The 16,680-nt window shown below is 36.0% G+C and overlaps 1 protein-coding gene across 1 annotated transcript in view; it reads left to right on the top strand.

Annotated features, from left to right (window-relative positions):
* The first annotated feature begins 12,600 nt into the window (after positions 1 to 12,600).
* Positions 12,601 to 16,680, top strand: part of LOC110113073 (probable histone H2A variant 3) — a 32,702-nt gene continuing 28,622 nt past the window's right edge. The window contains exon 1 of the mRNA XM_020845496.2: positions 12,601 to 12,865. Within this exon, the coding sequence (XP_020701155.1) occupies positions 12,761 to 12,865 (105 nt within the window). The 5' untranslated portion in view covers positions 12,601 to 12,760. The remainder of the gene's footprint in view (positions 12,866 to 16,680) is intronic.

A 16,680-nucleotide genomic window follows, 5' to 3' on the forward strand; every position in this document is an offset into this window, starting at 1 on the left:
GATAAAATATGCCTCTGGACCATGGGATTTAATCTGGGTAATTGATCAAGATCAATGACTAGGAATGTTTATTCAACATCATGAAGGCCTTCAAGACCATTGAGCTTTTCCGCCCTGATCCTGAAGATCGCACCGATGAATTCTCACCAAATCTTACATATAGGATCAGGACAATTCAAACTATCAATCTAATAGTCAAAATTTGTTGGTTTGATGGTTTGCTTCACACTTGACCATAACTACCTATATAGTACCTCAGAAATGAGATTTTACATCATTGAGAGCTCCAACCATTAGTGTTTCATATCAGATAGCTTTAGACATCCTCCTTGAACACTTCTCCTTCATACGTCATGGTTAAAGGAACACTAGAAGTATGACTTTAATAAAAAGATAAAAGGACTTCACTAGAGCTTGCTCAAATTGATAACTAGAATAAGGAAGAGGGATCTAGAGCATTAGAGATTATTCTGGGAACTATAGGGAGTTTTTTTTCAAAAAGAGAGAATCGAATGGGGTGCTTTGTAATGAGATTCCCTATTCAAGCTTCATCTATGGCTATCGGCAGTTGTGATTATGCCTAAACCATTGATGCTCTACAGCTAGAGAGAATATCCTATAAAAACACTTTGATCTTGAAGGATGCGAGCTAAGATCCTAGGGTAAACTTTGACCTGGGCTCATGATAGGGGGACCACCCGAGCTCATTTTATTTGCTTTGGTCACCACTAGCCACCACTTGTGTCATGCTGAGTTGGAAAGGTATTTAGAATTTCCCTGAGCTTGATGGTGACCTCAATTGGACTTGGTTAAGTTTGTATAGGCAATGTGGCTCAATTAAGCCTAATCTAAGATATTTGGGCTATCTTAGGTTCTAACCCAGGTCAAGCTAGGGGTTAGGCTGGCCATGGGAGGTATAAGGGACCTAGGGATATCTAATGCATGTGTGAATTTGTCTTGATGAAGCCTAGGTTGGATGTTGGATTAGCTCATAGTGATTTTGGGCACTTTGAAGAAGCCAAACTCCTAGCCTGAGTCGGCCTAAGGGCTGGACTAACTAGGGTAGGTGCATTGGGTCATGAAAAATTCAGTGCAAGCACTGGATTGGCATAATTTGGATTAGGTTAAGAGGTGGCTTAACCCAAGGTGGTTTTGACAACTTTGGGCTTGCCTAAGTCTTAACCTAAGTTGACCCAAGGGCTCAGATAGCTAGGAAAAGTGTACTACGTAATGGAAGACCATATGCAACCCTTGTTTAGTTTTTATTTGCCTTAGGTTTGATTTTGGTTCATGGAGAGCCCTCTTTGGGCACTTGGTTAAGCTATACGAATAACCCAAGTGAACCTAAGGGTTGGACCTCCTAAGGGTGAATCTTAGGGAACTAATGAGCAACTCCAAGGGTTTAGGTTGGCTTGGCAAAGCTTGGAGCATTGAATTTGGAATAGGTTTAATATAGGGTTGGTTTGATAAATCATGGTTGACTTTGTCAAAAAAGGTTGAACAAGGGTTGGAGTTAGGTCCAACATATTCACATTGAATATTTGAAACCATTGGTGGTTGTGTCAAGCCAAGGGAATGCCATTTGATTTTAAAAGCCTATTTAATCCCTTAGGAGATACCTTGGTTAACCATGGTTTACTTGGTCAACTAGATCAAACTAGGGATTGGATTTTGATTGAATGCACTCCTAATGATGCCTAGGATGCATTTGAAAAGGTTTCATGGCTTGCTATGGTTGAGCCATGTTGATGTTTAGGGAAAACTCCAACTTTTCCCTTAAGGGGCTATGAGGTCAAGTAGGCCCATGGTCAAGTTTAAGTCAACCAGGGTCCACAAAATTTTTAGTTATGGGTTCAATATGTCATAATGATGGCTATGGACATGTTGTAAGGTTATGGATATCAACCAAGTTCCACAGGGTGGATGGTCTAGTGGCATAAACTATAAATATTTGAAGATTTATAGACATTGAATTTCAATTCAGTTGTGGGGGTTAGAGATCTTAGATTGACCTCAAATTAGGAAAGTTGACCCTAAAGATGTGCTTAATCAATATGCAACTGAACAATCATGAATCCAAGATCATTTGATTTCATTTTGAGGTGATTGAAAAATAACCCAAATAGGACATTAGCTTTTGGCTTTGAGTTTAGGTTTGAGATTTTTGATTTAATCTTGGTTTTGGGTTTAGTTTTGATTGATGAACCTCAACACAAGTAAATCATATAATTCAATCATCCTAAAAATTTATTCTCCTATTTGCTTATCCACTAGTGCTCAACCTCGACATCTAACAAAAAATTGCTAATGGTACCTTCCTCTAAAGAGGATACTATATATCATTAAATGTCATCTCCAACCTGCTCAACCAATCCTTTGCTTCTCTAAGCTTAAATGTATCGTCGAACCTTGGATGCTTTAATTACAAAAATATCTATAGATGTGTGTCTATCTCATCAGATCTCACAATAAGAACTCTGCTCTATGCCTCACCCATCATCTGCACTATCAGACTAGCAAACTATGAAATTGTATCAAAACCCACTATTAGAGTAGTACTATATAAGGAGTTGCCTGACTACTACTCTGCTCATCTATAATATTGAGGTCTAGCATATTCATAATCACATTGAAAATATAACTAAACATATATATACATTAACCAAACAATATTAAACACTCAAACGAACTTAAAACTACTTCACTTGACTTACAAATCAATTTATATAGCTCTATTTTATAATATATTCCAAAACTATTACTCTTATACAACAAAAGTTTATCAAACCCAGCTCGACAAGGATGGATCCTATTCTATTGAGCTGTGACTGGTAAATCCCAAGATCTAATTTTAGAATATTTCAGATTCACTTTCAATATTCATTTTAACTAAACTATAGACTACAAAGCTATTAAAATATCTAAATACTAAAAATAAATTCATCCACAAGATTTTTTTCATTTCATTAAAATATATTTACACTATAGTACCTAGCTACATATATACATTATAAAATTGAATAATAAATTAGTAATGATTATAAAAAAAAAACAAAATAAAAACACCTATAAACTTCGATTTGATTTTGAATTGCTAATTAATAGTTTCTTTCATCTTTCTAGATCCTAAGATCTAGAATAAAAACTACATTGAGCAATAAATAACTCAACATGCCACATAAAGTGATCTAAATTATTGAAGGTTGAATACTTGATTTTCAAAGTGTATGAATATACATACCTAGAAGAGAAATGTTACTATATAAATACTTAAAACAATTCCCTGGAGGAGAACCAAGTTGACTGTATGACAACATGAGGATTTAGTGAGAAGGGGGATTCTTTGGTGAATGATTTAGTCATTAGGGGGTACTGGGCAAATTATACATGATGGTTAAGAAATAATGGTAGGTGAGTCTCATTGAGTTGAGAAAATTAAACCATGTACTCCTTGGGAAGAATCCCAAATTCTATTATTGTACTGTGTTAAAGAAAAAAAATAGAAAGAACTGATGTCTAGGCACCAATCTTATTTTCTAGAAAGTTCAATATTCCATGCATGATCTAGTTAAGGCACCTAACATAACATTAAGAAGAGTATATTACTAGGCACCCCCATCAAGCATCGAGGTGTCATAGCATTTTTCTCATTGATTTCCCTTATTCATTATATGATCTAAGCTAGTACTTATAAGCTTGACCCTACACCTAGGCCACAACCATTTATTGGTGCAAATTTGAAACTTTTCAAATGGTGAAAGGAGTTAATTAAAAGTGAAAGATTCACTACTTGTGACCTTTGGAATATTATAGATACTTGTTAATAAAAAAATATACTAAATGGAATGCAAGAGGATATTTAGCAAATATGCAGTGAGAAAACTAATAATGAAAATAAATGCAATTTAGTGTAGAAGAGGTCGATGTGTCATTTTGTACAACTTAGATTTCATTTAGAAGACATTGTAAAAGAAAATTCAAATAGCATCATAACAAAGATCTTAACTAACTTAAATATCCTCACTATGATTTTCATACTCCCCATTAATTACTATAATTTCACATGGGGCGATTGAAGTTATTTAAAGGAGCTTCCACATCATCCTTATTACCTTATGATGTGAAGAAATTCAACACTACCACCATCACCCGAGTGGTTCACTACAGGAAAATTGCCGATTTCTGGCGATCATGACCGGCTGTTATCGGACCGCCGGTACTAACGGAGGTTTGGCCAGCAGTTTAGCCGCCAGCTATTACCGGCGACCTAACCGAGATGTTATGCATATCGAGAAGAACATAATGTACAATATTTTTAATATAATTATGGATGTTAAAGGTAAGAGTAAAGATAATGTCAAAGCAAAGATGGACATTAAAGAGTACTACCGGTGAAAAAATTTGGAGTTAGTAACAATAATCGACGGTAAAATAATGAAGCACAAAGCTCCGTACTCTTTCACATTAGAGCAAAAAAAGATCGATATGTCAGTGGTTTAAAGGTTTAAAGATGCCTGATGGCTATGGATCAAATATAAGCCGATGTGTTGATATGAAATCAGCAAGGTTATTTGGACTCAAAAGTCATGATTGTCACATAATTATGGAGGTTCTTCTTCTGATCATACTATGTATGTTACCCGATTACATATCAAATCCGTTGACTGAGCTTAGCATTTTCTTCAAAGATTTATGTTCATCTAAACTAAGCGAAGATGCTTTATGGAGGTACGAGGATAACATACCAATCATCCTCTGCAAGTTAGAAAAGATATTTCGCCCTAATTTTTTTGATTCTATAGAACATCTTCCACTCCATCTACCTTACGAAGCTAGAGTTGGTGGACAAAAACAATATCGTTGGATGTATCCTTTCGAAAGGTAAATGGTTTCAGATTTTTATAAAGTCTTTGATATTTTTGAATAAGTTGAGATAACATATTTTTATTAACTTGATGATTGTAATTGTTTAATAGATATTTGAACAAGTTGAAGAAATATGTTAAGAATAAAGCACGACAAGAAGGATCAATATGTGAAAAATATTTGTCTCAAGAAATAACTTACTTTTGCTGCTACTACTTCAAGCCCCATGTAAGGAGTACAAGAACAAAGATTGGTCGTAACATGGTGTTCGATGTAGAAGAACAATCACATGTTGCACTATCAGTATTTAGAAGGCAAGAAAAGCCTAGTGGCAAATGTGTTGAAAGATTTCTCAACGATTTAAAAATAAATACAGTGATTTGTATGTGTTACTAAACTGTGAAGAAGTTGAGTCAATCTTAGAGTAAGTTCTTGCATAATATTAATAATGAGTAATATTTATTTGAAATACTAAAGTATTATTTGTCACTAGGTATTTCGTAAGCAATTTGCCTTTGACAGATTTGAGGGATATTGAGTAAGCTGTTGCAAATGAATTTTCAACTTGGTTCAGATCATATATGAGCACATCAATTTTAAAAATTTAAATCTTATTTATTATAAAAATACTAATATTTAAAAATATTTCTAGGTATAAAACCCTGATAATAAATATTTCGATAAAGGTTTGTAAGCACTAGCATGGGGTCCAATACGAAAAGTAAAAACTTAGTCAATATATATAATGAATTGGTTCAGATTTCGTACCAAGTCGTGGAGTGAAGGAAGAAAAACTAAAAATTATGGAGTATGTGTTAGAGGGAACACTCATGAAAAAGATGAGTGTGATTATTATAATATTCTGAATGAGATTCTTGACTTAGAATACCCAGGCGAAGATGAGAATTTTATATGCTTGTTTAACTGTCAATGGTATGATCCGGTACACAATAGAGGCACAAGGGTTCATCCTGCGTATGGTTTAGTAGATGTAAAACATAGTAGAAGATACGGGAAGTTTGATCCATTTGTGTTAGCAAGTCAAGCTATTCAAGTTTATTTTAGTAAATATCCAAGTGGTCGTAGAGACAAATAAGATTGACTAGCTGTCATAAAAATAAAAGCATGGAGAATAATTGATCAATAATATATTATAGCAACTGCACATCAAGAGGATGAGATGTCAAGTTGTAGGCCTGTTGAAATTGAGGAGATGTAAACTACAACCTCTAGTATTGAAATGGAGTTAGAAGATGTAAATAGTTCAACTAGTTCAGGCGAAGATGAGAACGAGAATGAAAGTGAAGATACCCTTGAGAGCAATGAAAATAGTTTTGATGATTATGAGTAGTTTTTGTAATTTAGAATTATAGAATTTTACTGTTTTATAATATTTTGAATAATACTTTTTGAATTCTAAGAAATAAAATTATTAATTTTCAACTTGTATTTATTAACTGCTTTTTGTAATTCATTAACGGCTTTATTAAATATTTTTTGTAATTCAGTAACTACTTTATTAATTGCTTCTTTTATTTGTACTTTTTATATATTACAATGCTTTACTAATTGTTTCTTTTAATGCAGATGGCTTCAGGCGATGATCCTCCTCGAAAATCATTTGCCTCAAAGTTCCGACAGAAGAAGTTTACTATTACTCCCAACAGAGCCACACAGCCTGATGAAGGTGAGGGACCTTCAGTTTCACCTACTGTTGTACCTACACCACCACCCAGGGGACAACTGTTAAGATAGTTGCTATTTGCATGCTTTATATTTTTGCAACTTGTATAGTTTTGATGATTCCAAACATTATTGTTCAAATGTGTAGTTATCTCCTAACAATTTTAGAAGATTTGTATTTGCTCTTGTGTGTACTAACATTTCAGGAAAATCAAACTCCAGACTACGAATACTTCAAATAAAATTCAGCATGAGATACTTTGTAAAATTTGAAGCTTGTACTTTTCTTTAAAATAAAATTGAAAGGGAGTGATTTTAATTGAGTGAATAAAAATATATACACACACATAAGGAGATCATATAAAATTTATACTGATCATATGGGACGATATTAGTTCGTACGGGACGATCAGACAGTTATCTCCTATTGAGCACATGGAACGAATAGGAACTGGCTTGAAAAATTTTTCTAAGTCCTATTCGTCCAGGACGAAATTAAATATCATCCAGGACGATTTGTTCTCTGTAAGATTTTTGTCCAGACGAAATTAAATTATCGTACATGACGATTTGGTCTCTGTAAAATTTTCGTCCAGACGAAATTAAATATCGTCTAGGACGATCTGGTCTATGTAAAATTTTTGTCCAGACGAAATTAAACTATCGTATATGACGATTTGGTCTCTGTAAAATTTTCATCCAGACGAAATTAAAAATCGTCCAGACGATACAATCGACTTAGGACGGTTTTTCTGCAGTTTTTGGAACCGACATTGTAATAATCGTTCGTACCGGACGAACTTAGTTCGTACGGGACGATCAGCTTGTACGAAGACATTTCGTACACATATACAAATAGGGTTGTTTCAAAGTGTTTAAGTAATATCGTCCAGGACGATCTACGATCGTACGGGACGATCCACTGCGTACAGAATTGAAAACTTGCAGTTTTTGGGTGGTTTTGCTTGACTTTTGTATAAATAGTCCAAATTAGACTGCCACCCAATCTTTTTGTCATTTGATCTTCATGCCTTTTGAGAGAATAGCCAAGGAGAGAGTGTGAGAGTGCATTCAAAGGAGGATTCCTACCACTGGTGCATGAAGGCTTCAGTTGGAGTTCAAAGGTAAGAATCTCTACTTGTGAATTGGGATTACTTAACTCTTTTCATTCTTCCTTCTAGATTCTTGTGAGAAGATCTGTCAAGGAGATCCGGTTCTCTGCCGACACTTAGAGAGTGTGAACAGACGAAGGGTTCGATGCCTATACTTGGAGAGTGTGAATAGCCGAAGGGTTCGCTGCCTACACTTGGAGAGTGTGAATAGCTGAAGGATTCGCTGCCTACACTTGGAGAGTGTGAACAGCCGAAGGGTTCTCTGCCCACACTAGGAGAGTGTGAAAGGATGACGGTTCTCTGCCAAAATTAGGGATTTTGTAAAAGGACGACGGTTCTTTGCCGCACCGGGTAGTGATAAAAAGAGTGTTTTGTAAAGGCTTCTCCGCCTTGCTGTGGGTGCAAAAGGAGAGTCACTATTGGTATTAGTGCAATACTCAGAGGGCGCCTCTGGGGAGTGGATGTAGGTTTGGTATAGACCGAACCACTATAAATCTTGTGTCATTTACTTTACTGTTTTTACTTTTCCGTATTTTAAAAAAATTCATTTCGGTTTAACTCATTTTAAAAGAGGGCTTAAAATTTTTAAACTACCAATTCACCCCCCCCCCCTCTTGGTAGCCTTGGGACATTAACTTAGGTTTAACAACCTATTTACTAGACTCAACAACAATAGCAGTCCCCGAGTGAGCAGGGACAGGGACCTTTAGATCCACATGCAGTTGTACCTGCATACTTCCCTGGCCACTTCCCTCCTCCCTCGACGAGTCATCACTACCCCTCTCCAGATCAGACACATGCCTCTCTATTCTATCCATATTATCCTCCACCATCATCACAGGTAGTAGGTCCATCCACTGGTCCTCGCCCTCCTTACCCCTACCCATATTACTATCCCTATCCGGTGCAACATGAACAGGGTGGACCATCTAGACCACCAGAGGTTGGCGCTAGCGATCATACAGCTGCAATAGATAAGTGTTAATAAATTGAGCCTGAGGGCGATAAGTAAGTTCAATTTATGTTATTAAGTTATTTGTATTTTGATATATTACATGTTATTGACAAAAAAAGTAATATGCAGCTTCAATCCTTTAAGGCCACCTATACATATGATCCGGGATATAAGAAATAAATATGATGCTCCTTACTTATCCTGGAAGAAGATCCCAAAGCCGGTTAGAGATATGCGATTTGGAGAATTTCAGGTATACTTTTTTGTTATAATTTCAAATATGTGATTTAATTTGTACTAATCTTTTTGTTATTGTCTAAATTTTTCACAAAGAATTTAGGTGGTTGCCTGAGCATAGCACGAGGATCATAACAAATTTTGAGAGGAGAGGAGCGACCTGTCTTAGGGACATGTTCACGGATATTAGAAAGTCCGGGCAGCGTCCTAATTGGATTGGAGAGGGCGTTTGGGCTGATTTGAGTAGTACTTGGGTGACCCCTGAGTTTATAAAAATGAGAGAGCAGAATAAACAGAACAGAGCCTCTAACTGTGGTGGTTTAGGAAGCTCTCTTCATAATGGTGGATCGGTACCTCATACGGAACATAGCCAGCGACTAGTAAGAGTTTTAAATTAGTTTATTAAATATATTTATGTTATTATAACTATATCTTAAATTTTTAGAAAGAGTACCTTGGTCGGGAGCCAACACCACTGGAGTTGCATACAAGAACTCATCAATATCAAGCTGATCATCAGTGGGTTGATGAAAAGGCTAAGAAGGCTCATGTGAGTAACCTTTTTAGAAAATTTGGAATAAAAATTTATTTTAATAAAACTAATTGTAATATCAATTTACAATTTATTTTATGGCTTTATTCTCGCAGGATGATTTTGTACGAGCTCGAGAAAGCCGCCATTCCACTAGCGAGGGATCATCTTTAAGATCAGCCCACACTTCTAAGTATCATACTTGGTCTGATGTTGTTGGTGTAAGACAGAAGGGGAGGATATATGGCTTGGGTTCACAGGGCTATGCTTATGAGGGCAGTTCATCCACCTCAACATTTTATGATCCAAGTACTGGAGCTGAAGAAACTGTGAGTCAGAGGGTTGCAGCATTGACTAGAGAGATTGAAGAAATGAGAAGGGTTCAAAATGAAATGCAAGCAGAGCTGCAATCCTACAGAGTTGAAAATCAGAGGAAGCAAGAGGAAGAGCAGTGACGAACTTCTCGAGACAGCGAGGATACAGCTGAGGAGTAGAACTTTCTTATATTTATTGTGACTTTGTGAATTTGTGAAATTCTGAACTTGTGAACTTATGTTTTATGGTTGAACATATTAATTTTGTTTACATTTAATATTTTGTTTGGTTGTACTTATGTATATAGTTGTGATAGTTGATTGAATATAGCGGTGTGTTGCCCAAATCTTGTTATATATTATTTTCTGTGCATGTTTAGAATTTAGGGTGAACCTCCCCCATATAAAGGGGAGGCTGTCAATTTTTTTTCAGGTGCTACAGGTTTCCGGCGGCCTACCGGAGGTTTGGCCGCTAGAAATGATGATACCAAACGGCTGATTGAAGCCGCCGGTAACTTCGTTAAACCGCCGGTATTATACCGGTGGTTGACGATGGCACCCGGCGGTTATCCGGTGAAAGCCCGGCGGTCTAGACCGCCAGTACGACCGTTGGCAAAGACCACTGGGAACCGCTGGTGTCGTACCGACGATTTACCGACGCATGCCGGCGGTTAATCTAACGTACGCCGGCCGCTGTAACCGCCGGCAAGCCATCGTTGAAGGACTGCCGGTACGCCGTCGGTTACCTGACCGGCGGCACAACGGACAAAACACCGCCGGTATAAAGCCGGGTAATAACCGGCGGTATAAGCCGCTGGAAAACCGTCGGCTAATTAAGCCGCCGGTAAAAACCGCCAGCAAATTGTTTCCTACGCCATTTTTTCCAGCGGTTTGATAACCGCCGCAAAGCCGCCGCTTTTTTCGAAAACCGCCGGTATTACCACCCAAACCGCCGGAAAAACTGCCGGTTCTGGGTGATTTTCCTGTAATGGTTCACGTACTCTATTATCTCCTAATCTAACATGGCATAGTAAGGATTTGACAAACCGGAGGCAATAATTGATGGATGAATATTTTGAGGGGCTAGGGGACCTTAAGCTAGCAACCTGATGCAACACTTACCCCAATCCTATGTGAGTTCTATGCCAATGTATAGGACCATGTGGTTAACCATAAATTTATTCAAGGAAAGCATATGTTATTTATTAGATCAAATATAAATGCATTCTATAAGAAAGTTCAAGAGGAAAGCCCTTATGGATTATACATTATTCTTATAATAGAAGTCGAGTTTATAATAGAATTAGTGAAAGTACTAATAATTTTTATTATGATATAAATCTACCAAACTATTTTTCAATATAATGGATCTTCTAAATATTATAATATTATTTATCCCTTTAAATAAATAATTTTTTTTCATATGTTATGTTTAGGCTTACTTCCTCTTACATTATATTTACACATATAGACATATTTTTCAAATCTCTTTCATTCGATATCATTGCATAAATATTTCGGATTTTTTTATTTATTAAATTTCACACTAAATTATTTCATATATTTTCATTATAACTTTTAATCCTTAAGAATAATAAGGAATAAAATTAATATAAAAAAGCAAAAATATCCAATTGAACTCATCTTCACCTTAAAACTAAATTTTTTTTCAAATATCACATTTTTATCATAAAGTGATATATCATACTTTTCATTGAGATAGTAATGATAGATATACATTATTTTTATCTTACTTAACATATAATGGATGATATATATCACATTCTTCAAGACATCACTAGAAAAGACTGTCAAAAAATACCAAAATTAAAGGCATAAAAATAATTATTTTGGCATTCTCAATTGGGAGGAAAGATTATTATGCCATGCCGAACAAATAAAATGAAAATAAAAAATATTAATGATTTTTTGTTAAGTCTATTATTTTAATTAATTAATTTTTTTTCCCTTTCAACACCAGAAACAATAAAAATATAAACAATTCTTAAAATAGAGAAAATATTTATATGATATTATCTCATATACTAAAAAAATACTACTTATAAAATTAGTTTTCAATTTAATTTTTTATATGCATTATAAAACCAACAAAATAGAATAGCTAAACATCAATCTTCTATTGATCAAAATATTATATTTCATGAGTTAGTCATCTATGTTAGAAATAATTCAATAATATATATTTATAAATATATTATAATAAATTTTATATTTTTTAAAATTTATTTTATTCCACTAAAAAAAATCTATTTAAAAACTTTTAGAAAGACAGCAGCATTAATATTCAAATGATTGTTTTAATTTTAAATACATTTTAAAGAAATATTTTATAAAAGTAAAATTTTTATGATTCTACCTCTACAATAATTTTAATCATTATTATAATTAAAAATGAAAAAATAAACATAAAATAAATTTAAAATTTAATAAAATATTTTAAATTTTTAACTTTTAATCACATGCACTTAATACACACCACAATATTTTTCTTCATCCAATGTGCGTAAATTAAGATTATTGAAAATAAATAATTAACGTACCTCGTATTGGTCTGTGGGTTGAGAGCTTTGGCTATCATCAGAAAATTTTAGTTTGAGTCTCGCATATGTAATATGGGTTTGTATTTGCCTTAATTAGTCTAAATATTAAAAAATGAAAATGAATAATTTAAAAATATTTCTTAATTAGGGCATCCAGCTCACTCCTCACGACTCGTGGGTTTCAAAGTCCAAACATTCCATGACATAATTGGTGGCTTAGATCATCCACACTGGGTAGATATGAAGTGGACGGTCAAGATTTACTAAATTCGTAAGGCCGAAATGGCACAGTTGTAATTGTAGTTGCTAAAAAAGGATCAGCTCTGTCATCTTTAGACTAGTTTACTAATGCCATTTTTTGTTTTCGTCTCGAATCCTTGTGCGACTTCCTCCGTCACACCATAATCTCGCTTCTCCTCTCCCTCGTCTTTTTCTATCTTCCTTGTTCCATTCTTCGAGCTCACGATTTGGCGGGAAGCAGCTTGTTTAAGGCGGGAGAGATGTCTGGCAAAGGAGCGAAAGGCTTGATCATGGGCAAGTCCTCGGCCCTCAAAGACAAAGATAAGAAGAAACCGGTGTCCCGCTCTTCCCGAGCTGGTCTTCAGGTCTGATCTCTGACATGTCAATTTTGGAGCGTTTTTGTTCATCTAAATCTTCCATGAATAGTTGTGCTCTCTCCAGGGTTTTGCTTTTATCTGTGACTGTTCGTGAGCTCTTATGTCATAATGTTGTTGATCCGGGGATTTTTAACCCTGGAAGAGTTTTTTGGTTAGTAAATCCAACTATGCGTTAAATGGGCGGAGGTTGTGGCTTGATTTTGTGAATGAGATGGATGTCCGATCCCTTCTGAGTATTTGGTGTACTAAAAAAAAAGAATTATTTTTTAAATCTGAAAAACTCAGGGAAATTATCGATTACTGCCCATCAGATTTAGTCGCTGAAGTATAGGATAGTGTTGGAAGAGAATTGCTTGTCTTTGTTGATATTGACCATGAAATTGCATTCTTCTCAGGATCCTGCATGGATGGACTATAAACACCTACCAATTGTTTAACTATTTCCATTTGGTACTGTTATAAGTGTGGTTTATGTAGTTGATTTTGTAAAAAATATTAAAAATTAATGTTTTGCTGTAACTTATCATAATATAGTTTGACTTGTCCTTGATTCTAAGAATGCTGCGACGTCTTTTTGGCTTAGGACAATTGTTTACAGCAATAATTCATGAAACCGAAACATTTGTTTTATTGTGGTTGTTGACCTTGTCAAGTCGGACTATTTCCGAAAATTACATATTATTGCGGTTACTTGGATATTTATATGACCAGTGTCTAGCAGTTGACATTAAGTTTTTGTACCTAAGAAATGACATTATATGGGAAGATGGGAAATTATATTAAAGAAAACTTTTTTAGTTATAGACTAGTAGCATCGAGCTCAAATCTGATGATTTGTGCAATAAGAACAAAACTGAGCACATATAAGGACCTTCAGGGGACTTGACAGCTCACCAAAGAGCATGAATTGGACCTTTCAATGAGCACTTGGACTGTGAGACATTTTGTATTGAAAGAATTGAGAAGAATCTCAATAGAAGAAGAACAAGGATTTACTAGGGATTAGTAGCCCTCTTACGAGAATGAACAATGCCTCTCACTATTTTCTAGAACACTCAAAATTATGAACTGTAGCCATATCCAAAAATGGTAAGTGAGAGAAATGATCACAAACACCCCGATGATGGCCGTGTTGAATGTTTATCTCAACCAGAGGGGTTCATAAACATTTCCAAATGTCTCCCAAACATCCAAATGCCCATCAAAATCCAAAACTGCACAATGTTCAAAAATCCAAATAAAATCTCAAAATAAAAAAAAGTATTTAAAATTGAAATAAACTATCAAACACTTAAAGCAAAATTCACCCACCCTCCACAATAGTTTGTCGAGGTGGATAAATTAAAGTTTACTTTAGCTCACAAAGAGCCAAATGCCTAGTCGAAAATATCACTAGGATCCATTCTCAAACAATCTCTTGCCAGTAAGGACGTGGTACGTGTCCTCTAACCGGCAATTTCGCCACCAAATGGCACTGCAGGTAAACGGTTATGACCCGGGGCCCTCTGAATCGAGTGGTTTTGCCGCCAAATGGCACCACAGATAGCGGTTATGGCCAGAGCTAATATGCTCCTTAATGGTGTTAAATCCTTGAGATATGAATCAATAGGATATGATCGATAGGGTACAAACCCCTTTGTTAGCTAAGGTGGATTTAAATTTGTCCCCTTAGACAAACATCCAACCCCGGTCTACAAGGTCTCCTTGGACGAATAAACCCATGGCTGCCGACAAGGATCCTTCTGTCAGGTTGGGTCGATTACCTCCTCTAACAAAGTAGACCAGGGACCACTGGCACGGGATGACGGAACCATGGGATCTTGATCGGGTCCATCATCCATTCCCCCACCATCCGCTTTAAGTGTAAGATGGTGAAATTTCAAATTTTAAGTATCAAACCCTCCAAATTTCCCAATATCCAAACCTTTCAAATTCCAAACTTCCAATCATCAATACCAATACTCATTGCTGCTACTATATGCGAGATAACACGTATTCTCTACGTATCTGATTAACGACTAGCCTTAATCAAAAGTTCTCTCTCGTGATCGAGAGGGGTAATTTACTATAGGGGCTTGCGCCTATAGGAAACCAGAACTCAGATCATAAAGTCCTCACAAAATGGGGGCGAAATCTCTGGGTAGTGTCTTATTTACAAACCCATCTGCCTTCCAAAATTTACCTCAGAACTTATTCAGTTAAAACTCCCTCGTCGAATAAAAAGAAAAGCGGGCAGAGGCCGGGGCCGAATTTCGGAGCCCACATCATTACAATGTTACTAATTTCTTGGTTAAAGCAATGTTTAAAATCGCGTAATTAGGTATTGAGGCATTTTTCGTTCGTGAGGCGAGGCGTAAGCCTCAAGGCCTTTTGAGGCGGAAGCCTCAGAATCAAAAAATAGCATAAACATAAAATGATAAATTTTGTATATACTAATGAGTAAATAATATATTAAACATAATAATGCACAAGATATGAAGTGAAATCAAAATATCCCAATAATAAGACAACATGAATAAAACAATAAACCGGTCTGCCGGTGGTCCAAGGGGGTGCTGCCCCCTAGCAGGGTTAGACCTGAGCATGGAACAAATTTTGAAGTTCCGCTTGTTTTTACACACACACACACACACACACATGCTTGGTACCGAGGAAATTGCTGTGACCTGGGGTTGCACGAAGTGTGATTTGTTCGGGGCTTTATGATTTTTGTAAGTTTATATACATATATATATAAGGCATAAGCCTCACGCTAGCGAGGCGAGGCGAGCCTCAAGGCGGGCCTCAACAAGGTTTAAAAAAAATTTGAGGCGTAAGTCTCGAGGCATTTTCCACTGGAATTGTGCAAAGTCGAGCTTCATATTGCGCAATTTTAAACAATGGTTTAAAGTACTTGCAATGGGACAATTTTTTTTCTTACTTTAAGAGGCCAACCACATATCATTAGATCCATTAAATGATGAATATTGCTCAGCAACATAAAAAACATGATCACTATATGCCACATCAAACTCAATGATATGCTTGGATGCCAAAATTTTAATCCAAACTAACTCTGCTTACAGGTATATGATAATTTCTAGTTATTCTCTATGTTTCATTTCTAACATACTTGAATTGTTTCTTAGCCTAATATCTTCATCTAAACATGCCCTTCATTTTTCTCGAACACTTAATCCCATAAACTCGCCCTGTACACATTCACTATTTTCCTTTCCATCTTTTTACTCATTACCATATTTTAAATATTATTCAAATATTATGTTTTCCTTGCGAACTATGGTCACCAAACATTCTTGATGGGGACATCGATACGAGGTTTCGATGCGTCTATCAGAGGCGACACAGGAGACTGATGGCCATGATGGAGAGTCTTTACTTTTGATGCATTTTATGTATTAGTCTTTTTTTATTTTTCAATTTTCCGTTTTTGCCCTTATGGGTAGTTGGTCAATATAGTAGCCCAAGGGGCATTCTTGTCTTTTGATTTATTTGTCATTGTGAGGCCTATATATATGGCCACTCTTATGTATTGAATGATGAATTATTGAATGAAAATTTTATCTTGTTTTTTCTTCTTGCATGAGAGCTAGAGAAGGGAGAGAGCTCAAAGTGAGCAAGTGCAAGGCCCACCAGTCGTTGGAAGAGTCCTCGACTCGTGGTTTTCTCATTTATTGTCGTCTTCTCCACCTCTTCCCTCGCTCCCACCCGCTGGCCTCCATAACCCCACCACCGTCCAAGCCCACCACAAAACTCACCACATAATCCCCCTTCCCCAAGCCCACCGTCCACTAGCTCCACCA

Source organism: Dendrobium catenatum, unplaced genomic scaffold (assembly GCF_001605985.2).
Source record: "Dendrobium catenatum unplaced genomic scaffold, ASM160598v2 fragScaff_scaffold_173, whole genome shotgun sequence".
NCBI lineage: Eukaryota > Viridiplantae > Streptophyta > Magnoliopsida > Asparagales > Orchidaceae > Dendrobium > Dendrobium catenatum.